The following is a 24506-nucleotide window of genomic DNA, read 5'->3' as shown; positions in this document are numbered from 1 at the left end:
CACCTTTCAGAAACTCAAAATATCTGTTAAACAGCACACAGTCCGCTTGCTAACTGAATCATTTAGCTGGCTGTAAGGTCCACGTGTGCCAATTAAATGCTAACATTAGCCAAAAATGTCCACCCTGTCAGCAAGACTTCCATGATAGTGTGGGCATGGGGACATTTGCATAGTTTAGGCCACATGCTGACAACGTTACACTTATTTCAACAGCTATTACAGACATTTTATAACAGTACACGCTATACATAGTAATGTTTCAGCAAGCCTCATTTGATTAGGCAAGCCAAGTTAATCAGGACTCCCAATTAAAGTGTTGAAGGGAATATGTTGAATTGTCTTTTTCAAGGTATGAGTTCGACGAAGGAGCTGAGATAGCAAGGGGATATCGGGAACGTCGTGATGCTGACCCAGAAAGAAGAAGCACGTATCTTGAGAAGGAAAGGGACTCATGGAAAAAAGACAGAGACTGGAAAGAAGGGTATCAATGAGCTCAGTGAAAGGGAGAAGAGGGCAAAAAGAAAGAAATAGAGAGAGGCAAAAAGTCGAGCCAGAGCCAGAGCCAGAAACAGGGCCAGGGCCAGTGCTTTGCTACAGGCAGAGAAACCGCCCAATCCCTTGCAGCTGCTGAAACTCCTGGAAATAAGCACGAGCCACGGCCATCTAGGTCAGATCATTGACAGTTTAGCTAATGAGACTTATTACTTTTACTTATAGTGTTACTGTTCACTCTGTTATTTTCATATTCAAAGAAAATAAACAATTTATTTTCATAAGTTAGCAAACTCTTTGTGTGATTCTTTTAGAAACAAGTCAGGGCCAAATAGTATTGTTGGAGAGTTTGACCAGATATATTTGTTGTTACATTTTATTTAGAAAAGATAAAGACAAACAAATAGTTTGCCATCATTTCACTGCTATCCAAATACTTTCCCCATTAACTAAAACATAGTGTTGAGAAAATGACTAAATAGCTTTCTGAAACTACACATTTTATAATCACTATGTGATTGTAATATATTTAAATCTACTTTGAAATTGTCCATGACAGGGTTGCATGTACATTGTCTGCTTGCAGTTCATTTATAAAAAGTTTGACCAACATGCATTTCTAACAGCATAACATCTACTTAATACAATAAATGGGTAGTTAAATGGAAAATCTCTGCTTTGTTGGGGGAAGATTGGGAAGTCTCAAAGGCACCCAATAGTGATATTGACCCTTTTAGTCAATACTTTATTTGCCTTAATACTTTTCTTCTTGGTAATCCGCGCTTCACACACCAGGTGGGAGATTATTAAAAACGCCAGTAAAAAAAAAAAAAAATGCTTATTTCAACACGACTTAGTCCGGCGATTCTCAGCTTTGTTTGCTCACTCAAACAGCCATTCATCCATTTTCTATACCCACTTCCTCATGGCTGAGCCAATCCCAGACACACACACACACACACACACACACACACACACACACACACACACACACACACACACACACACACACACACACACACACACACACACACACACACACACACACACACACACGACAGTAGGCGTGGTTGGGGTTACATAGTCAGATTTATTGGACAGAACAGTCACCAGGGCTACAAACATGGAGAAGCAGACAGTGACGTGGGCAAACACCAGGGGGAGACCTCACCACACTGCAAACAGACTCCCAGCGCCAGATTTCTCCTTTTCCAACGAAAATAGTGTGACAAAAATGTTTGTTTTTTTTAGTGCTGAGAAGAAGGAAATTGGAATTGGTTTGTTTGAGCTAAACGGGATGAAAACCAAACTACAAAAAAGACAAAATGTTTTTCATTCCACTTTTTTTTCAGTCTTGGATTTCACTCTGGACCCTGAATGCTGCTCAGACTAATGGCTGAAACAAATTAGCAAAAAAGGGAAAGAAACAATAAACAAACAAACAAACAAACAAAAAAAGGTACAAAGAAAAGCTGGGTTACTTTCAATTCCTTCACTTTTCCAAACTGGCCAGTAGGAGATGCTGAAATGACACTTTCCATCCAAAAAAAGAGAGCATTTCTGAATAAACACAGATCAAATATCAAATAAAGTCCACAACACACGAGTCGGACAAAGCATCTCAGTTTTAAAGGTGTACAGAGGCTCTTACACTGGAACTATATCAGGATTCTCTTCTCTTATTTTCTCCAATCACAACAGCTACACATCACTACCTGTGATTAACGCGGGGACCACGCTGGGTGCTTGGGGCTTTCTAAAAGGAACGGGTGAAAAGATGGTGGGAGGATAACACTGACAACTCAACCCGACGGGGCTCCTCCTCCCCCTGGTTCCCACCTGCATCACTCGTCTCATTTTTTTTTCTTTCAGACACCGGTTGGTTTTACAGGTTTACTCATCACTACAAGAAATATACGATACAATGGTTCACCTTTTGCATATATCTGTGCATTATATCATATTTACTTTTTTTCTTCTTTTTTTTTAAATCACGTTTGTAAATTCAATCTCCGACACCTAGTTAGGAAGGGGTAAGGGTGGTGGTGGTGGAGTAGGAGGAGGAGGAAAGGGGGAGAAAGAGAGGGAGCTGTATGAGAGAAGCTATTTAGGGCTACAGGGGAGGGAGGGAGACAAAGGTGGTGGGCGGGGCGCCGAAGAAAAAAATCTTAACAAGATAGATGGCGGGGAGGAAGGGGGGCGAAGAGAAGTGGTCAGTTTGCTGCTGGGCGGCGGCTGAACTTTAGCAGCGGGTTTCGTAGATGCCCGAGCGGCCGATGTAGCGCACCCATTTGATCACGTCGTGGTCACTGTAGTTGAGCTTGGACTCGAAGACCTTCAGGTAGCGGACCTTGAGACCAGAGGGAGCGAAGGGAACCTGTTGTGGGGAGCCAGGGTGAGAGGGGGGGGGTTATTTATGGCTGGGGTACAGATGAAAGCCTGAGTGAAGTCAGGGTGTTTGGCGTGAGTGCGCCAAGCACACGTTCCCACCTCAAAGTTCATGGAGATTGGAGGCCGGGCCCACTTCTTCTTGTCGTTGGTCGGCAGGAGTTCGATCTCGGCGCTGATCTGAGACTCCTTCATCCCAGCCATGCGTTTGATCCTGCAGACACACGGACGCAGCGAGGGGAGTCAGCAGTGGCGGAGCGGGTGGGGTTCAAAGGGAAAGATCAGTGTGTTGTAGGTTAAACAAATGGCGAGGAGGGGAATCATTAACCAGGCCGTTTCCAGCAAAGAGAAGGAATGCAGCCATTATGATGCTGCACACTTGAAGTTGTTCCGCGATGGAACTTCTTCTCGGAGCAGCGATTGTGTGTGCAGTGGAGGAAACGCTGTGGCTGCTGCTACTCACTTCCAGACGATGGCGTTCTCGCTGGCCTTGTACTTGGCTTTTCCCTTCATACAAATCACCTGCACGCCGCTGGTGTTGAGGGGCGTGGGGATACGCACCTGAGGGGTTGAGAACACAGTATTGTGTTGTTGCGGGTTTGACCTTTCAACTGCACTCGTTGGCGGTTTTGTTGACGATCTGGGATGTTTGTGGTTTTTAATCAGCGCTGCGATTCTCACCTCGATCTTCTGCGCCAGCAGCGAGGGTTTGAAGTTGGACTTGATGACCACCTTCACCTCCAGTTTAGTGCGGCCGACCTCCCTCACTAGGGGAATGACTCGGAAGGGCAGGATGATGTCTTTAGTGGTGCGGTACCTGCATGGTTCAGGTGAGAGTGGTCGTCGGCATTCATGTCCTCTCGGCTGTTCTCATTATTTTCAAATTTGTGGCGTCTCTAAGATGCTTCACGCTCATTCAAAGGTTCGTTTAAAACTCAATCCACTGACCTCATGAGCTCGTATTCTCCATCAGGGGGGATGAAGCTGATGCTACGCTCCGAGTCAAACTTACTGAGGCGCACACACTGATGGAAGGTGCAGTCGTCGATGGCGATCGACTGCTTCCCACTGCCGGGAGAGACACACAGAGCAGAGGCAAATCACGATGGGCGCAGCGCTTTAGCACTGGAACTGACTATTGCACACTGAGTGCCAATACTGTGTGTTCAGCAGATAGAACTGTCCCTCAACTAATATCCATCACTTAGAGGTGTGGGGGGGCTGTCCTGGTAGTGGTGCACAAAGGGACACGACTACCTGGTGGCGCAACACTCAGACTACAACAACACTACTGTGCATCAGGGGGAGAAACAAAGCACGGGTTGCTGTTAGGTGACTGGGTGGAGTTAATGGAGTCAGGCAGGTTGGTGTTGGGGAGAGAACCGGTTGACAGAGGAGGCAACTACACTCAAGAGTAAACAAGAGCAGATTGACTTGAATGGAGCGTGTGAGGGAGCAGGGTTTACATGTTCTTAATGTGATTAAGGGCTTAGGCATGACAGGTAGAGCTGGGAGTGAGTGAGTGAGTGTGAGTGTGTGTGTGTGTGTGTGTGTGTGTGTGTGTGTGTGTGTGTGTGTGTGTGTGTGTGTGTGTGTGTGGGTGTTTAGGTGGCAGAGTGTGAAGACACTTGTCAGTACAGTACCTTCCTCCCCCTAAATCACTGAGGTACAGCACATAGAAAAAGAAAGAGAGGGAAAGAAAGGAGAGATGCATCCAAAGGAAAGAGAAATCAAATGTAAAAAGTCGGTCTTGTTGCAAAGCAGCAAGACAACACTCAGAACAGACACGGGGCAAACGGACAAGGAGACTCGACAGTACAGCCTCGGGTGGAGGTCGAGGAATTACTTGCTAGATTTACGATCGGGCCGGCACCCACCTCTTCCCGGCCTCGTCAGAGCCTCCCCCTTTGCCCTGTTTGTCGATGACGATCTTGTCGTTCATGCCGAATTTACACTCGGGCATTCCGCTCAGGTAGCTTTTCATCACTACCCGGCCAGACACGTGGGCGCTCAGGACCTGGCCTGCACAGGAGGGCCGGAGAGAGGACACAGGTTACAGATCTCAAACAGACAGCTGGGAAGGCGTGGGCCAAGACAAACGGCGATGACTGTGAGAAACAGAGTGACTTCTCCACGATGACTGGTGGTTCTGAAAGTTTGATTCCAGCAGCGTCCAGAACCGACCTTGCGGCGACATGAGCAGGTTGACGCTCTCCAGCACGTCCAGGAACAACTCATTGCGACGATACTTGATGCCCTCGCGCCGCCAGCCGATCTGCCCCGTCACCTGGCTGGTGATCTGAGACTGCTCCTCTTTTGTCTGGAAGGCAGCAGCAGAAACTGGATCAGCAACACTGCAGCTCTGGCAGGCTAATGAAACATAGTGGCACACATGTTTGCAATGAATTCTCCTGAGACAGAGTGTGTGGTCGGGCCGCGGCAAGTCATCACTGGGCCAGGTGACCAGGGTGACTTCAGGGATTTTGATCAGAATCAGCTTTACATGTGGCTCTTTCAATACAATGAATAGACCTGGTCCCAAGAGGCAAGGTGCTTTCCAGTGTCTTACTTATTATAATCAATCATTGTCATTTCAAATGAGTGAAGAGTGCATTTTGCTCAAAACAAACACATTGAAATGTTTGTGTTTTTGAAATTCTGTTCTTGTTACATTTAGTTAAGAAATGAAGGATCATATTTCTACTTCTTATTTTTGACATTACTAAATTGCTGTATTTTATCAAATGCAAACCAACTTCAATGCCATACTGGTCACTGGTCAGTGGACACTGGCAGTGGAAAACCCATATCAACCGCTGTTGGCTAGTTTATTACCTGGTGCTGAATGGTGACGAGTCCAAGTCCAGCATGGCGAGAACCAAAGGAGAACAACAGAAAAACAAGGTACAGTATTAATGCAATTTGTTCAATCATCCTCCTATGAAAACCTCTCAACCTGTGCAACCACATACAAGTGCAACTGAAGCAGTAAACCAGAGACCAGAGTTGTCTTTCAAACAAAGGCAAGTTAACCTTTCATGATGGATGTACCTCAATTTCATTTATCTTCCTGTCTTTCACCCATAATAAAGATTGCAGTGTATTCAACACACAGCTGTGCCACTGACCTGTCCCTTAATGCCCTGCTGAGTGATGAAGGTCTTCAGAGCTCCGGTCTCTGAGTTCTGGGGATATCCAAAGTCCAGGATCTCTGCGCCAACAAACACGGACAGATAAGTGCTCACAGATGAGATCAGCCAGCGAACACACTGGGACAGGTCCAGTAGAAGCAACAAGCGCTGACTGCATTGTAGCTTCATGGACTTACACGACGTAAAATGTTTTGTTAGAGCGTTGTCTCCTACCATCGAGCAGCTCGTAGATGAGCACAAAGTTGTTCTTGATGTTCTCCTCGCTGATCTTGCCAAAGTAGGCCGTCATGACGTCGCACATCTTGTACAGGAACTCGAACACCATGGCGGCGTTGACATTCTGCTTGGTGACGGCCGCCAGCCAGATGTTGGAGCGCTTGACGTGGAAGAAGCTGGTGCGGGCGATGTTGGTGACCGGGGAGCGGACCTGCTGCCGGGCGTGGATCACGTTGACGCGGAAGGCGTCCACGGCGTTCCGCCTGGGACAAGACAGCGGGAGAGGCGCCGGGTTTGAGCAGATTGTTCTCCTGTTCACCGTGCCGTTCGGACACATCAGCTGGACCATTCCTAAATAGCCCTTTGTGCACTGTGCTCACTGCACCCTGACGGAAAAACATCCATTTAGACATGTGAGCAGTCACCTGCAGTCGGGCAGCGCTCCGAGGCCGAACATTCAGACGTTCAGATGTTTTGTGTAAATGATTATAATGATTACCTCAAGGGAGCGAGGACGGTCATTACAGCATTATAAACAACCCGATAACTCCATGGGAAAGGCTTTTATAAAACCAAGAAGGTTCTTCTCTTGGGTGTCACATTGCTCTGACTGACGTGAATGTACAGTGTGTTTATGTAGCAGCAATGGAGTGGAGAGGAAGCTGCCTGCTGACGAGGACAGCAAATCTGAGGACACGCAGGAGGCGAGGAGCTCACGCTGACCTCAGCAACACGAGAGCACTGCTATCTGTCCTCATTCAGGAACAGCAGAAGCAGAAGCAGCAAACTACAGGTTAATGACCACTCCTCTCTTTCCTGCTTCCCTTCTTAAAAAGTGCACTTCTGCAGGATCACCAGCACGGAAGTGACAGTGTTGAACGTGTCTGAAGGCTTTCAAATGAGAGATTTTGATATTTGGACGGTTTAATTAGCTCAAACTGTAGAAATCACTGCAGTTTGGGATGTGAACCACCCACTAGCCAGCCATGGTCCGGCTACATGCTAGAACAGCGGTGCCGGCGCTGGTCCGAGGCCCGCTGACAGCTGCTGGCTGCTCTGCGGCCGTGACACCGTGACGGGTGACTCATGCTAGGAGGAGGTACGGGGAAGTTGGCTGTGGTTGGCATGGGCATGCATGTAGGGGTGGGGCCGTGGGGTGGTGGGGTGGTGGGCCTCATGCTGAATGGGCCAGAGCACGTCTTACCTATTCCTACAGGGGGCCGAGATGGACGGATGGAGGAAAAGGTGATACGGAGGGATGGAGTGGCAGGAGAGGAGACAGATGCACAGGACATGTTGTGGTCACGTACACAGACAGGGTGAGTGACATGGAGCACATGATGACCACGCCATCCTACATATTCAATATCTACTCTGCTATTGTTGAACTGCATCACGTGATGCTGTGTGAATGTGTGTATCCGACTCTGTCCTACTCTCAGGTGATGCTGCTCTGAGCTTCTCACCCAATAAAAGCAAAGAGGCTTCAGATGTTGGAATCTTACAATTCTGAGGACCCTAAGAGCGAAACCAGCTGCGTTCACGTCTCCACGTTCCCGTGTGTGTTTCGGCACTCACACTGGAAAAGGGTGATGGAAATGTCACATTCGACAACACAAGCTGACAAAATCAGCTCAGTGAACCAGCCGCCAGTCACTCCATGGATGTGAGTGCACTGCTCGATGTTTGGGTCAACGTCCAAAAGATTCTCTTTGCATTGAGATAGCAACTGGGCAAGATTGGCTAACACACACACACACACACACACACACACACACACACACACACACACACACACACACACACACACACACACACACACACACACACACACACACACACACACACACACACACACACACACACACAGCTCTGATGGTTAGCCTCAGTCACCCCTCACTCTGTAACTCATGATGACACTGGAATGCATGTTGGGGAAATCACTGACAACCAAGGTGACGGGGGGGAGGAGGAGGGGCACAATGACACAACTGGTGTTATTTTGCGCAGAACAAACTGGCTGCAGTTGCTTCCCTGCTCATATCTACGTGGATGTAACCTTCAACCAGACAAATGTTCCAAGGCAGAACTTTGCCCACATTTTCACATTGAATTGAGGCCACAGCCGGCCTGTCTTGGTCGTACAACCTCCAGGACCATGACAGAGACTCTCCTCTCAAGGCTTTGAAAATACCACTTTCCTAGCGCTGTCTAACGATCAAATGCGCCTCCAAGCTGTCAGTGGACTCGCCTTGAAAAGTGTTCCTTTTCATGCAGCGAGTGCTAAAAGACACAGTTCTGGAATTCGGCCCTCTGTGATGTCACAAAGGACTCTCACGCCGCGCCCATACTTCAGGAATTCTTTAATATTAAAAAAATTCCCAGAGCGTAGAATCTCACTGTTGTAGTGAATTAGACATGCACACAAAACATTTTTAGAGTAATGGGAAGTCGGTAGAAGAAAAACATTATGCAACAGCGGACTAGAGATGGTTTAGAGAGAGCAAAAGGAACAAAACAGGTGGTGAGTCGTGTTGAAAACTGGTATGAAGTCAGGCAGTGGTGCGTTTGTGGACAGTTCAGTAGAAAATAAAAAATATCTCACATTTACAGACAAACTGTCCCCAACATTGATAAGACCCAAGGTTCTAGATGACAACCTTTAATCTGTGATCACTCCTCTGCAGTATTTCATATGGTGAGACTTTGGTTTTGATGGGTCTTCATTTGACAAAAACTATAAGTTAGAAATTCCTTCTCAAAAGGTAGCATTCATCTCCTGATACCCACCTGGTGCACGCAAACCAACAATACCAAGGCCTTTGTGAAAGAACATGGAACATATTGTGAGTCAACAAAGTGAAAACCAGCCACTAGGTTATTAGAAACCTCTGTATAAAAACATTTGTATTTCTGCATTAATCTCTTTCCTGTCTGTAAATACATGCATTTACAGCATTTCTCTCATACTCGGGACATCTGGCTTCAAAACTAAAAAACTTTTCTCTTCCATTGGCCACTGTGGACGAGGCAGGAAAGCAGGGAAACGTGGACTGCTTTCCTCCAAGGAGGAACGTAATCCCCTCTAATCCCTCCAGAATCAACGCTAACCTTTTCACCCGGGCCGCTTCTCGCCCTTGTGGGCGACGGCCCAAACGGTGCTGTGCCTCGGAGGACCTACCCAATGTCATCTCGGTAGACCCGGGAGATAAGGACCTCCCCCTTGTGGTTGTAGATGAACAGTCCTCCAATCATGATGGCTGCCTCTCAGTCCCAACTTGCCATCGCAAAACCAAATGCGGCCTGGGAGAGACAGAGAGATGCAGCAGGGTGTTGCAAGAGGGAGCCAGAGGAAGGGGAGAGAGGAGAGAAGAGGGGGAGACGGAGAAGTGAAAGCAGCGAGGAGTGAGAGAGTGACCAACAGCACAGGGAGACACTTGTCCCACACATCCGTTTCCTCTGTGACACACACACACACACACACACACACACACACACACACACACACACACACACACACACACACACACACACAGAGTTGCGGGCTGAATACACCCTGCAGCTGGCCCAATGAGGTGACTCATTTAACAGGAGAATATGCCTGCACAGACAGAGATGCATCAGATATTGTTCACACGAGGGTTACCGCGACTCCCCACACCAGCCCGTTTGGCGATTCATTCGACAAGGAGGTCGCCAGCTAATCAAGCACTGCCGGTTTGAGGCAGGGTGTCAGTAGGCAACCAGCCACAAATCTCTTCCTCTTTACTGGGATGCATTTGTACCGCCAGCTCGAAGCCGCTAGTCTGCTTACGAAATCCAACGTCGAGATCAAACACAAATACCCCCCCACCCCCTTCAAAGAAATGAATTTCGATGCGGAGAAACGGATTCACTTATACAGACAATACTCGCTTATGGTTTTTAGAGCCACAAAATCAGATCCCCGTCCAAAAGATGAGGCTTCTGTGAGCCAGAAGATGAAGGACATGCCTGAAATTCCTCGAAGACGGAGGCCGGACAACTTGAAAAAACGCGGTGCCGAAGGCAACAACCGATCGCTATTAACCCAGAATCAACAGATCTATCCCCTCGGGTGAACATTCGGGAGTCGTGACCGAGTAAACCGCACACGATCCATAAGCACGTTTAATCGTCCTTTTATTGGCCCAAGTCAAGATGTCTGCTCCACTCAGGCCATTTCCTATCGTTCATACATTTTTCATACTACCCAATTTTTTCATCAACCATTCAAAAAACTTGCGGCCGAATCAATATTTGTTAGGAAGTCAATTTGAACTTTTCGTGAGGCTATAAAGGGTTGACCTTCATCTAAGATCAAAAGTGATGGAGACGGGAACGAATGAGGTGTAGCGAGCTAATTTAGCTAGCGACAGTGGGCTAGCTAGCGGCGATCGCAAGGCAGCGTAAAGACGAGCAGAAATTTTAAGATGGACTTCCGGTGACCAGAAAAATCAGCCCGCTTGACGACCATTAAACATTTTATACAAGGCAAACCTCTAAACGATCGACTTTGATGAACGAGTGCAAAAACAGCAACCGCAAGTGCACGCCGAACGTACCAAAGATGTCTTTTTATTTTGTCATGAATGAGCCTGTAGTTGCCGCGGCTAGCTTGACGTTAGCCTTCGAAGCGGTAGCTAGCGCTGCTAACATTAGCGTCAGTCCCGGCATCAAACCATCCACTAGCGGGGGGTGAATGCTACCCAAAGACCGCAATACGTTTTGTTTGACGGGGGAAAACACGAATCGGTGAAAACCTTACCGTAGTTCTCTATCGAACACCGACAATCCTTTTCGTTCCCCGCTCGCCCTGGGATGGAGCCTGTGCCAGAGTCCAGCGGACCCTTACTTCACACACCCGCTAATTCCGCTCCTTCCTCTTGCCCCCTCCACACGCTGTCAGCTGACTCGCCGTCCTTACGCACGGCCGTTCCGCCCGTGACAGGAAAAGGCGCGGCTCTAGGGACGTGTAAACCGCACCCAGGCCTTGTTGTGATAAGCTGCACAGACTACCGGTCATTCACTGTTGGGCGCCGTGGTAGTTCGTTAGTCGTTGGAATTAAAATTGCCAGAACATAAGTTACTTTTTTTATTTTTTTTTAATCAAATTTAGACACTGGTGCCATTTATATATATTTTTTTTACTGAATGCATTGGTGTTTTTATGGCCCCTAGAACTGCTTACAACTTCCCACCTCCCGCAAATAAATACTATTTACCCGGTACGGAATCAGGAGACATCAATCCTCTAAGCGTGTGTGGTCTTATTTTTCTTGTATCCAGCTGTGTCAGCAGTGCATTTGACTGTTTGAGTTAATTAAATGTTATTTCTACAGCACTTCACACACACACACACACACACACACACACACACACACACACACACACACACACACACACACACACACACACACACACACACACACACACACACACACACACACACACACACACACCATTAAATTCCAACATGATCTTGTACATTCTCACAATCAATATGCATGTAAAAGTAAAATAAAATAATAATAAAAAAAAAGTTCTGCCCCAGAAGCAAAAAATACTCAAATGAACACAACACCAAGCAGTGATAAGTCATAAAACTATATTTATAAATAAAAAGACATTTTTCTCCTTGATAAAAGAGTCGCGCGAAAGACATCAGATTCTTTTTTCCATTATACATTATCACAACAGTCTGAAAATGCTCTGGTTAACAGATGTGTAGTGTAAAAATGTTGGAGTTAGACATGTGTCATGTTCAATACTGAAAAAGAAGAAACTAGTTGTGAGCAACTACATATATATCATTAAACAAATGTATTCTTACAGTAACGACTGCCATTCTCTTGCACTACACACACAGTTTCTCTTTCTCTCTTGACTCAAGCAAACATAAGAAAAGTCAAAGATTAAAAGTTGTTTTTTTTTTTCTTTTCCCATCAGAGGTTGGGGTGAAATGAAAGGACCAGCAGGAGGCGATAGGCTTCTTGACGTGAACAGGAGTGGGGGGAGGGGGGGCGTGCCGAGCACGTCAGATAAGACAGGCAGAGAATGAAGAAGAGACGAGAAAAGAACAAATGAAGGAAGGGAGGAAAAAAACACATCTAGATAGAAAAGTGCAGAGTCATGTTCCCCAGCTGCTGTTTCCACTGCCTGCCTTCCTCTCTGGCACTCTGTCCCTATGCAAACATTTCCCCACTGGAGTGGAAAAAACAGCGGAGGCGCTTTGGTTCTGTCTTGAAGCATCGACAAGTTCTTCTTCACTGAAGAAAGTATTGCCCCTGCGACTGAAAGGAAGAGCGTGGGGAAGGGAGGAACATTTTCTCAGCACAACCAGGTTGATTCCATTTTCTGCTTTGGGGAAAAGGGGCCCAGAGGTCATAGGTTACAGCATTAGTAGCCCCCACCAAATCTGCCACGCAGAAACAGAAAGTCCGACCGGCCGCCGCGTCACTGGCCTACATCACGTCCACGAAGAACTCCCCGGCGTTGCCTACGGCCAGGCGTAAGGACTGGCGCGAGGCCGTCAGTTCGGGTGGCGCGGCGGCGAGTTCCCTGCCCGGGGGGGCGCCGGGCGCAGCTGTGGACATGTGCTGCGGCTGCGGGGGCAGGCCGGGGGGCCCGTACACCAGGCCGGGGCCGTAACCTATGGAGTGGGAGTGAGTGCTGCGGTGGCTGACGGAGCTCCGCACGCTGCGCTCGCTGGGGGGCGCCACCGAGCGCTCGCTGGGAGCTCGCAGGCTCCTGACCTCGGGCTCGCTGCCGCTCCCGCCGGACTTGCGGCCCTCATTCTTGCTGCAGTTGGAGCCGCTGCTCCCTGAACACAGGAGATGGAAGAGATCGGGTCGGTGTCGTCCGAGTGCAAATATCAGTCTGGTTACATTTTGGGGTGAAACCGGAGAGACCTGAAGGAGCCGCTCGGTCCCGGCTGCGTGTTTGCTGAAGTGCTGCTGACCCACTTTGAGGATGAGTAATGCAGCCATGGTCAGTGGGTATTCACAGACTGACACAGGCACAGCCACTTAGACAGCGCTGAGGCCAATTGGATGTTTTCATTTTGTTACCGCAAGCGGCCTGCTTGCTGCTGAGGCAAATTCCTCTAATAGAGCGCTCTGAAACCATAGCCTCTCTTTATTACACTTCTACAGTCCAAACAAACAAGATAATAACAGGAGATCATTCTGAGACTCTTCAAGTGATTTTTAAGGCAGGTTACAGCAACTGTGGAGAACTGAAACTTACTGTAGAAAGACTCCCAAACTCATGTTGTTACTTGTAACCCAGCAACGGCATTCAACAGCACATTCACTGGTGGTGACTGGTGAGCGACTGCAGAGATATTTTGTGCAGGAGGGCTCAGCTGTTTTTGGTCAATAAACATCCCCATTGCGGAAGCTAACTGCTCCTCAAGCCATAATGTTGGATTTTCTTCTTCGGCAGACCGACACACGCAATGAGAAGCAAAACAAACATTGCAGCTTGGAGATGTTGGAGAGTGCATTTATTATTTTAGACTTCCTTCACAGGAAGGACTAAGTTCATTCAAACATGAAGTGGGCAGAGTGGGAAAAGTGTGGAGGTAACCACAGTTCTGTTTATTCTCCTGATGGGAGGGAGGGCCAGCAAGCAGGACTTGCAAAACAGCAGAAAGTCCTGGGTTGGATTTCCTCTAGCAAAACATCATCTATGTGATGTGCTGATGTGTAAAGGAAAGAAATGAAAGAATCTTGCTGTTGGCTGCTGCTGCTGCACTGAAGTCTTTACTACTCGCAGGCTGCTTTCTGTGCACTTACCACTGTGTTGGCTTCCTGCACTTCCTGCTCCTGGTCCACCGTGGAACGGCTGCGGGAGGTCGTACGGGTGTGGGATGGGGAACTGGTAGGGCAGGGTCATGGGCCAGGGGGCTGCTCCAGGATGGGGCAGAGGGTGGAGGGTGTCCTGGTCAGAGGCACCTCCACTGGAGCCATCGTGGTCATGGAGAGACAGGTGGGTCATGTCTGCGTGAGGAGGAGGAGGAAAAAGAGAAGGAGAAGAAGGAGAGGGAGAAGAAGAAGGAGAGGGAGAAGAAGGAGGAGGAGGAGAAGAAGGAGAGGGAGAAGAAGGATGAGGAGGAGAAGGAGAAGAAGGAGGAGGAGGAGAAGAAGGAGAGGGAGAAGAAGGAGAAGAAGGACGAGGAGGAGGAGAAGAAGAGGGGGATTTCATCAAATTTGTCCGGCTTTTAAGGACGGCATACAGACCGTGGTCATATGTTTCAATTTGTTAACAGTCAAAAATATTGTGCAAAGTTGAGCGTCCGCTTACTGCCACAGAGGTCTCCAAAAATATAGTAACACTGTTCTGAGAAAGTGATCTTGTTGACGGTGTGACGGATGTAGCCGGCCTTCAACAGGTTGCTGGCGTATTTCCGGGCCTCTCTGCGGTCGGAGAACCCTTCCACGTGATGGAATAGCCAGTCGACCACATCAGAACCTGCAGGAATAAAGGAGAAAATTAGAATACAGAATATGACCTAATGACTTTTGTTCTTTTAAAACGGATACAGAACAAACAGGAAATAAAATGAACTGCGGTGACCCCAAAATAGGGTTCAAACTGATGTTTGAGTTAAGGCGAGTCATTTTCAACCCTAAGCCGAGATATGAATTGCATAATTAAGATACACCGCACATTAAACAGCCAGACCACGTCCTCGGCTCTCACAGACGTACCAATGAAGGCGTTAGCAATCGTTATCTTGAGCCACATCCTGTCCCGCACCTCCAGACCGGACTCTGGGCAGGCCATGGCTTTGGCAACGGTTGCCATGTCACTGTGGATGGAGAGGTGGAAGTCGTCGAATCCTGGGGAAGATGAGAGGATACGTGCACACAAGGGAATTGAATTAGCTTCCTGTGCTGTGACTCCAACTGAGGGTCAGTGAACTCGTTCTTAAGGACAAAGTGATTACGTTCAAACAAACCCAACGGTAATGATGATTACTTTCCTGTAGTTGATGATGAAAACCTGTTGGTGATATCACCTCTAGACAACTCAATCATTTGCCTCAAATAACATTTGGGTTTTTCTTGGTCTGGACTGTAATCTGACCCCGGTTCTGTCCTCACTATGAATCAAAGGCTGTATTTTTGTTGCGGTTGGACAACAACTGAGCTGGAAGCAGAAGCCAGACCACATCCAAAAGTCCCCCATTAAGCTGCTGGGATCCATTTTATTTCCCAGAGATGACGTAGACCTGCCTACATTAGCTTCCATTCATATGATTTCTAATGTTTATGGAAAGTTTTATTTCAACAAAATATTTTTAAGTGCTCCTCTTTATTCATGCATCTAAACCAAATGTAATGCTTAAGATTTTCTTGTTGTTAAAATGTGGATGTATGCGATTTCCCCCTGTAACTCCACCAGTACAAATGAACGTGTTGCACTCAAGTCATTAAAACTGAACCACGTGCTCGCCTTGCGTTGCACTCCTAATCCAGTCCCTGAACAATGTGGTGGGAAGATCTCCTCACAAAAAAGTCTGCTTCGCTGGTGTCTGACAGACACTCAGTAGGACCATGACTGCAACACTGGACATTTACTATAAAGGAAACGTAAGTAATACGTTCACACATAAAATTGTGAGATATGAAAGTTGTAAAAGACTAAATCGTGCCACTTTGAGGACACCTGCGTGTCTCTTGACCTGTAGCTTATGTTGCTGTGTTAAAAAAAAAAGCCAAGGGAGGTCATCAGAGAAGATGTCCCCCCAGAAACAGAGATAAAAACATCCCTATCTCCCAGAAAGATTACGGGGGAGAGGAGTCTTGAGTTACCGCTTACTTCTGACAGGAGTTATACGAGCAGTCAAACTCCTTGAGCCTGAGCACACTAAAAACTGGAACAGAAAGTCCGAGGAATGCAGGCGGAGGGCAGGGCCGCTCGTTTCTCTGAATTTTTTGGAAATCCAGCCAAGGGAGTGTGGGGGCTTGATAAAGAACATTCAATGCCGCACTGAAGCTCTTCAAGTTTCAGCTGAGATAAAAAGGGGACCAATGATATGAACCCAACATGTTGAGTTCATATTGTTGTTGTTTGCCTATTGTTGTTTTTTGCTTTTGCTATTCTCATTGCTTTTGTTGTTTATTTAACGCTTTACTTTCTTGTGTTGCTCACAGCTTAGTTTGAGATGAAAAAACAAACAAACATTCATTCATAACGTTCGTGTTCGTCAGGACCAATGCTGCTCTCTTGCAGCGACGGGACTCACGCTCAGTCTCGGGGATGGAGCTGCTGATGGAGGAGCTGGTGGAGGTGACGGTGCTCATGGAGGGGCTCATGCCATACGCCGGGTACACCCCCGTCATGGCCGCCGTGTGGGACACCCAGGCAGCGGGGTCAATGGGTCGGATGGGTTCACCTGGGAGATTAGAGAACAACGTGTGCGGTGAGCATTTGTCTTTTTAATCAAAAGATTTTGCTTGCGATTACTTTGGGATTCATAAGAGCAAAAGGGAAGCGCTCACTCCGAGGCAAAGCAAAGCAGCTGCGAGGATTGGGGTCCCAACACTTGGCGACAGTCAGAGTAATGGGGCTGGAAAGAGACACAATCAAAGGGAGAGAATTAAATTTAATGGCGCAGAGAAATTCTCATATAAAGGGCTGCGTTCACACAGGAACCTTTTGTCTTTGATCCGACACAGATCTTTTTGTTCTGAATGAATTGTATGTTTCCCCTAGGTTGTTAAGTAAAGCAAGCTAAGGCCGACTCACCCGGCACGGCTTTCATCAACATAGTGCATAGTGGGAGAGCGCCATGACGACAAAACACAACACAATGAATTGTGGCTGGAATGGGTGCAGCCAGGAGGTGGAACTCATCAGCAACGGTTAGGCAGATGAACACACTTCCCAGATGTTGGATCCACTCACAGAACAGTGACTATGTTTACATGCGCACATTTCTCCAACTTGATCTAAACCTTGGTTGATCGTAAATTCCAAATCCACTCTTTACATGGACACTAAATAAAATGATCCGATCATGACGTGCGTGTCCACACACACCAAGCGTTTAATGTGAATAAATCATTTGGGCACGCGGAGAGTTGTCTAATTTTTCGGAAATAGCAGTGGAAGAAGAAGCCGTACTTCCGCTTGTGTTGTAAAACAAACACTGCGTTCTCTGCACGGCTCGTTCACTCCGTCTCAGTGTCTGTTAATGTTTTTTTAATATGGACAGTCATCGTGTGTTTAAATGCATACTTTTGCTTTTGCTGTTCACGGTAGTTAAGCTGCAGGCTCAGCAACACATAAGACATAGCACTGCTGCACACATGCACAGTGGAGATAATTTTACCCCAACCAGGAAGCCAGGATCCGAGTGGGTGTGTACCTGGACGCCATTCGCAATAATGAACGGCATGAAATTTCTTTCCGAGTGGACCACATCGGATCAGAATCTTGCGATTGACGCGTTTACATGAAGCATTTTTAATCTGATTGGGCCGTTATTCCGATTATTTGTGTCCATGCAAACATAGCTAGTGACAGCTATGAATGACAGAGAGGCTGAACACAAACAGCGCAACATGGAACCAGTCGAGGCAAAACCCAAAACTCTTTTGGCACCTGGCAAGCACGTATAAAGGCCGATTGTTCTGACCGCTCCAGGCCTCAAATGGAATCGAGCCGAGTCTGCCCCTAGTGGGCGACCTCGACTCTGTTGTCGTGCTCGGCGACAGAGTGCGACTGCTGTGTGTGCACATGTCAAAACAAACCGAGTCCCATGTTTTCGGACCACCGTCTCTCGTCGCAGCAGATGTCGGAACAACCCGAGTTAACGTTCTCCCACGCGCTCACGAATGCGCCCCAGTTGTTGCGGCGCCTCACCCTGGCTTGTGCACGATGTCCCGGAGCACTCGCACAGCGTCGTCGTTGCTCATGTTCTCGAAGTTAATGTCGTTCACCTGCAAAACAACATCGAAAAAATGAAAACCCGTCGACCTGCGCAAAACCTCCAGAGAAACGCTGCGCGCTTTCATCTCCCGTCAGCAGTTCTCACACACCTGCAGCAGCATGTCCCCGGGCTCGATGCGGCCGTCTGCTGCCACGGCTCCGCCCTTCATGATGGAGCCGATGTAGATTCCTCCGTCGCCCCGCTCGTTGCTCTGGCCGACGATGCTGATGCCCAGAAAGTTGTACTTCTCTGCAGGAGGAGCGGAGTGCACAAGGTGACGAGGCACAACAGTCAGAGAAACAGTGACATGAAATATGATCCTGACCTGCAGAACAAAACCTCATCCTTCACAACATGGGGAAGGATTGTTGTTTGCAGCACTGTATTACTTCTGAATGACCAACCCAGTAACTCCTAGTGCATTCTGCGTGCACACACGTGGGTTACTTACCCATGTTGAGGGTGACAGTGATGATGTTCAGGGACATTGTGGAGTCTGTGATGCTGCTGAATGAGGACGACTGGAGATCAGAACAGAAAAAAAGGGAAAAGATGAGATTATAACCTGAAGGAATGTGTGAAGCAGATTTCCAGTCACATGTTTTCTCCACATCGTGTCCTCTCACCCTGTCCATGTTGGAAGCCTTTGGTTTCCGCCGGCGACGGCGGTGTCGTCTCATGAGGCGAGAGGAGCTTTGTTCTGTGGAGCTGCTGAACCTAAAAACGGTATGCAGCAGAGGGCAACATTTTAAAAAGCAGAAGACCAAATGGATTTCCTATAATATCAGAGCACAACTGTGCACCTTGCCAGAAGAAAAACACTTTGTACAAAAAATGAAATGATCTTCTAAATTAGGTAATTTTATTCGTTATGATCTTCACAACGAATAATCGCTGTTGAGGCAAAATTTCTGTTTTTTTTTTTGGTTTGCAAAACTTGTGAAACGATTATGCAGATGCACTAATAAGCTGCTGAAACAGCAGAAAGAAGAGAGGGACGCAGATCATTTTGGACCCCTGGGACACAAACACAAAGCCAGTGCAACATTATACGAGATAATCTCCACCAAATCCTCATTAATGCAAATCCAGACACATTCCTCAAAGCCTGTATGTGCTCAGAGCAGGATCGTATCACTCTCAACTAAGTGATGAGCTGCATGCGACGTCTGACCTGCTGGTGGCGTCATCGTCCTCTGAGTCGAAGCATGACGTGGACTCCAGCTCGCTGCTCATGAAGGACGAGCAGCTGTCGTACTCTGGGCCTCCGCGTCCCGTCGGCCTCGCCGAGTAACCGTTCTGCCTCCCGCCTGCGGTGGGACGGCGGAACAGTCGGGACAGGTTGGCGTTGAAATGAAAGTGACGGATGGTGCAGAAAAGCAAGCGGGACTGTGCAGTTCACGTCTCCCTGACCATGGTCGTTGGAGTGTTTCCGTCGCGGCCTCTCTCGCTCTCTCCTCTGTGACACCATGGAGCCGGTCTCCGTGTCGTTGTCCAAGCTGTCCCGGCCGCTTGCTGCTTTCCCACTTTCAGGAAGGAGTCGAGGAGGAGAGAATGTTAATAAGCAGAAATGTACCGCATTCTTTAAATGTTTACAGAACATAGTCGCTGCCATCCCATTTACCAATGGAACAAACCCGTGAGGGAAAACATGAGTTGGACTTGCAGACAAACTGGGCTTACGAATGCAAAATGTTGAAAGTTTACATTTGCTTGTAATATGATTTCTTCTCATTAAGACTGACTACAAGAGATCAGCACTCTTTATGAGAACATCAGATTCACTGCCAGGATGACACTGTTTTATCTTTCTTCTAAAAAAATAGATTTCTTCCCATTCAATTTAATTTAGTGTTTTTACTTGGTTTGTTTGTTTTTTTTAGACAGGCAATACCAGCACACACACAAACCAAATATAAAAGAACGCCTGGATTTATCTACTAATGTTGCACAAGTAAAGAAACAAAACCAAAAACCCTAGTGCACACTATGAGCAATGTCACACAAGAGCAAGAGCTTTTCCTGAATGCACTGACTGATAGGAAGGTGGTCTGGAGTCTCCGATGCCTCCGGTTCTCTCCAGGGGGGGCGCCGCCTCCAAACTACCTGCCACCGAGCCCGTGTCCGTGTGGCCGCCGTCTCCAGAGACCAGCTGTCGACGCACAAAGAAAACACTGAGTCAGAGGGACACGAGGAGAAGACAACGCCGAGGTCCACAATGCGAGAGGGCAGCGCGCCGTGTCGGGGCGCCGCTGTGTTTACGCTACATCCGCAGGGCCGAGTGGGTGGTACGTCCCCGTTTCATTTCACCGTCTGAGAGCCTGTCAGTCTGTCACAAAGTGTTGTGACTCGCTGAAGGAGGACGGCTGTGTGTAAAGGCGACGGAGGGTTCAGGCGCTCCTGAAGGAAAGCATTTGTCAAGAGCTGGCTGAGTGTTTGTTTCCACGGTGTTGGGAAGACCGGGAATCCAGCGGACTGCGACTGTGTTTGCAGGAGACGCAGCACCACTGACACATTCCAACAAATGACCTGTTTGAATTTACATATTTTTCTATTTTTCCCTGCGCGGCCTTTTATCTCAACTGTGGTCTGATTGCCAAACTACCACCATATGCACATACTGATGCAAAACACACCGCAGATTCTTAAATTCCTTCATGCAGGCATTTGATAAAATTAATCATTACCAAAAAAAGAGTTTGTCGTTATAACCTTTCTGCATGACCACCTCCTTTGGTTTCAAAAAAAGGAGGAAGTCAGTGTATACAAACTGAAACAGAAGGCCCACAAAAATAATGTGTTTCTTGACTGACAGTTTGGTACAACTGTGGTGACGTGATGATGGTTATGCTAGTGAGCCGGGCCTCATGACACTGAAACAACAGATGAATCGCTGGGGCAAACAAGTGGTCGTGCTGGAAAAGAGATAACGTTTCAATTTACATGGAAAATTTTAAAAGCCCAGAGAGGAGCCAAACAGATTGAACACACACAAAGACAGGAAGATATTTGAACTTGAGCCAACTCAACCTCTGATGAAACGGCAACACGGGGACTAGCTGAAAAAAACAAAACAACAAAACAAAACAAAGGCCAAAAACGTGTCTGTGCCTCAGAAATACACCTATAAGTAACACCACACTGTACTTAATTCACCAAATGCCTTTCACATCATGATGCAGAACCCTCTCTGGATTTCACCCTCCTACCCTCCCTCCCCTCCCCTCCCACCGTGTGAGATTCAATCTTCTTGTTGGATGACATGTAGGGAGGTTCTTTGTTACGGGCTATTTTCCTCCTATCCTGTGATTTCACTTGCTCTTAATTCAATTCCTGAGCCAAGACGAGGGGAAGGCAAGCTGAGCACCGGCACCAGATGTCTCTAGTTTGTTTTTTTTGTTTTTTTTGTAGACAGGAGAGTCATTACTCTGAGTCTCAAATGAGAAACTACATGCAAGTACAAGTGCAGATGCATGTGCTGCAAGCGGTGACTAGTCTACGTGGGCATAGCTAGGAACACACTTAAACCCGATCCATCCATTTCTCACAAAACAGTATCAGTGAAACGAGAGATTGTTGTCTGCATCATCATCGGTTTTGCACTGAGGACCATTATGTCGTAATGACATTATCACATTGATTGAGCTAAGTCTCTTCCTCCTGATAAATTGTGGCTTCTGGTCACTGTGTGGAAATAGCTTCTTAACGTGCGGACAAGCGCAGCCGTGTACCTACCCATGACACCACACGTCCGTTAAAACATGGCAGCTTGGCGTTGTCGTCGGATATTTCCTCCTTTACCACCCTGTAAAAGAGAACAATGTTCTGTTTCAGTAAAGCCATTACCAACACAAAGGCACTCCTGGGGCAATAAACCATGAGGCTACATTCAGAGGCAGTGAAGGTGGGCAATAGCTCCCCATCAGCCATGACTGACTGTAACAACTGTGGCAACCAATGCAGATTTAATGATGCACCTAATGCGCTATTTTTCACACCAACGCCATTAGGAATTGACTCGTCGCAGCACAATAATGTGAGGCCGTCCACGTGACTGCGATCCCTGCACCTCCAAAAATCTTTGAGAGAAGGAGTCAAAAGCAAAACATTCAATTACGTTGGATTCAAAGCCATATCCGCCGGTCAAGATTCAACATTCAGCCACTGGTCAACGTAAGAATATTCGGGCAGGCAAACATCATGTACATTTGGCGTCTTCACGATAATATGTAGCTGTACTTGCTAATCTTGACAAACGTGGTTTAAAACTTTGATTTTCAGCGAAGCGTTGGTCAGCAAGCAGGCTGATGACTCATGACAGTAAAGGACGGCAGATGGCACCTTACCAACAGTGTTCAACAGTCTCTGGGGACACATTGACTGCAAGTTATTGGTAAATGTGAGGTTGTGTGTGCCTATTTAAAGACAAGTGACGTCAAGTGAAGGCTTTTCTGAAAGGCCTGATAATGATGTGGAGCACTCTACCCGTGCCTGACAAGTTGCCCAATTCTACCACAGATTAGATTCAAGGTTTACATAGTTTACTTGGACAACCGACCTCTCCCCTCGACAACATTCATAGCCGCGTCCTCTAAAAACATGTTTTCGCCCCCACAGTTGCAAATATTAAATAGTTTGGGCCCCACCCTTGTTTGATCTAAGCCAAAAACAACTGAGAGAGGAGAAGTTGGTGTAAGGTTTTAAGAAGTGTTGCATATTTCCCACTATTTTCACTGTCCAGCGGGCCATAAAACGTCTACATTTCCAGTCATGTTTTAACACAAAGGGACACGCTCATAAAGCTGCCACAGTGATGAACAGGGCATTCCTGTGTCCAACTCCGCATTCCTCGGGCGAACAGACAACAGCAGGGGCCTTCTGGACTCACACAAACCGGCCGCATAACATTCTGAGACTAGCCTGCTAGCACAGACACCGCGATATCACATTAACCACACCAAACTACTGACAGCAGCCAAGTCAGCCGCTGCCGTTCACTGGTGCTGTCCGGTAAACAAAAAAGGGAACAACAACAACAACAACAACAACAACAACAATAATATCACGTAACGCGGCTTCTAACGGCGTTCTGGGTGTGAAATTCGGAAGAGTCTGCTGTGTTTTGCGGAGTGGCCAGATACCAAACTTGGCCATACGAAGTGAAGGCACATGACGAGTAAGCTAGCCGCACAGACAATGTAAACAAACGGAGGATCGGGACGCTAAGCAGAGCTGCTAACGCTGCGAGCGGCGAACAAAGGAGGCGCAGTGGAAGAAGCTAGCAAATGATCGACAGCCAGGTAGCGTCTGAGCAGCAGATACCACAGCCAGCTGGAGGAAGTGAAAAGTTAACGCGATTCTGCTGGCTGCGAAGCCCCACGAGTGCCATGGTGACCCCACGTTCAACACAATACCCCACCGCCTGCCTCCACCCCCCTGAAAAGCCCCAGCAGCAGTTACCCGAAGTCATCGTCCATAGATTTGAAGAAAAACTTGTAATTTGGCTTCTTGAGGACATTCTTGAAGTCCGCCAGAGTGACTTTGTCCGCAGGCACGGACAGCTTCACCAGATACGGCGTCTCCTGGTCGTCGAGGTGGTAGATAATTTTGGTCTCCCCCATCTCGCACTGCGGCTAGAGGCCAGACGGGCACGGTGCATCAAGCCGAACGGCCTGGCAAGGCTCCCTCTCGGGCCCCGACTCCCCGTGGCGCTGGGGGCGGTTGTGCCGCGGTCCTCCCGGCTCTCCGTGGCTGACCGACACGCAGCGCAGTCCTGCTCGTCTCCCCTCTCGACGCCAACTCGCTAACGATACGTCGTCTGCCTGGCGACTCAAACTGCGTTTCGTTCCTCCAAAAAAAGAGAGCCTGTCGACGTCCAGTGAGCCGATCACTCTAATTTCCCGCTTCCAAAACGTGCCAGAAAGTTTGGGGAAAATGGCTCGAGAGCTCGGGGAGCGCAGAGAATGTCAAATGTCGCGATTTTCTCTTGTCGGTTGCTAGCTGCCACTGCCAGCCGAGCTCGGCACTTTGTTGCACACGAAACTGCACGGAAACATCCGAGCCGATCTAGGATGTACGCTCCCCAGAGGAGAGGAGGAGCATGACACCTCCCTTCAGGGTCTTGCTGCAGATGTAACAGAGGAAGCGCACTTTAATCAATCTCAATCTGGCCCTTTTCTTCAAGTAACGAGAGTTGATCGAACATATTTAAGCAAGGTTTTTTGGTTGTTTGTTTTTTAAATTTATTTATATATATATATTTTTAATAAAGGTGTTTTAAACATGTTCCAGCACTG

General features: G+C 47.7%; 2 protein-coding genes across 2 annotated transcripts; both read right to left on the bottom strand.

Annotated features, from left to right (window-relative positions):
* Positions 1-1562: 1562 nt before the first annotated feature.
* Positions 1563-11188, bottom strand: LOC142885018 (AP-2 complex subunit mu-A-like). The gene is made up of 13 exons (XM_076021094.1): positions 11035-11188; positions 9430-9551; positions 6246-6511; positions 6009-6091; positions 5716-5721; positions 5065-5200; positions 4758-4902; positions 4524-4541; positions 3829-3948; positions 3562-3697; positions 3344-3441; positions 2983-3094; positions 1563-2869 (listed from the first exon to the last, which is right to left on the bottom strand). The coding sequence occupies exons 2-13, from the start codon at positions 9501-9503 to the stop codon at positions 2735-2737; spliced, it is 1329 nt and encodes a 442-aa protein (XP_075877209.1). The 5' UTR covers positions 9504-9551; positions 11035-11188; the 3' UTR covers positions 1563-2734.
* A 666-nt stretch (positions 11189-11854) lies between these two features.
* On the bottom strand, positions 11855-24265 carry LOC142885017 (segment polarity protein dishevelled homolog DVL-3-like). Its single transcript, XM_076021093.1, has 15 exons — positions 23671-24265; positions 21946-22015; positions 20247-20362; positions 19624-19736; positions 19385-19520; positions 18837-18927; positions 18662-18731; positions 18320-18459; positions 18144-18220; positions 16778-16845; positions 16522-16671; positions 14981-15112; positions 14574-14741; positions 14066-14269; positions 11855-13089 (listed from the first exon to the last, which is right to left on the bottom strand). The coding sequence occupies exons 1-15, from the start codon at positions 23829-23831 to the stop codon at positions 12731-12733; spliced, it is 2055 nt and encodes a 684-aa protein (XP_075877208.1). The 5' UTR covers positions 23832-24265; the 3' UTR covers positions 11855-12730.
* Positions 24266-24506: the final 241 nt, after the last annotated feature.

Source organism: Nelusetta ayraudi, unplaced genomic scaffold (assembly GCF_046127955.1).
Source record: "Nelusetta ayraudi isolate G7.1 ecotype Tasmania unplaced genomic scaffold, CSIRO-AGI_Nayr_v1 ptg000011l, whole genome shotgun sequence".
Taxonomy (NCBI): Eukaryota; Metazoa; Chordata; class Actinopteri; order Tetraodontiformes; family Monacanthidae; genus Nelusetta; species Nelusetta ayraudi.
Note: the sequence above shows the minus strand (reverse complement) of the source record. Positions and strands in the feature narration are given on the sequence as shown.

What these genes read in the sequence shown, in the direction of transcription:
- LOC142885018 (XM_076021094.1), bottom strand. Translation starts at nt 9,503, where the DNA reads ATGATTGGAGGACTGTTCATCTACAACCACAAGGGGGAGGTCCTTATC. An exon ending in GTCTACCGAGATGACATTGG is followed by an intron (nt 6,512 to 9,429) that starts GTAGGTCCTCCG and finishes GTCTTGTCCCAG; the next exon opens with GCGGAACGCCGTGGACGCCT. An exon ending in CATCTACGAGCTGCTCGATG is followed by an intron (nt 6,092 to 6,245) that starts GTAGGAGACAAC and finishes TTGTTGGCGCAG; the next exon opens with AGATCCTGGACTTTGGATAT.
- LOC142885017 (XM_076021093.1), bottom strand. Translation starts at nt 23,831, where the DNA reads ATGGGGGAGACCAAAATTATCTACCACCTCGACGACCAGGAGACGCCG. An exon ending in AGGCTTCCAACATGGACAGG is followed by an intron (nt 18,732 to 18,836) that starts GTGAGAGGACAC and finishes TCTGATCTCCAG; the next exon opens with TCGTCCTCATTCAGCAGCAT. An exon ending in GACATCGTGCACAAGCCAGG is followed by an intron (nt 16,846 to 18,143) that starts GTGAGGCGCCGC and finishes GTCTCTTTCCAG; the next exon opens with CCCCATTACTCTGACTGTCG.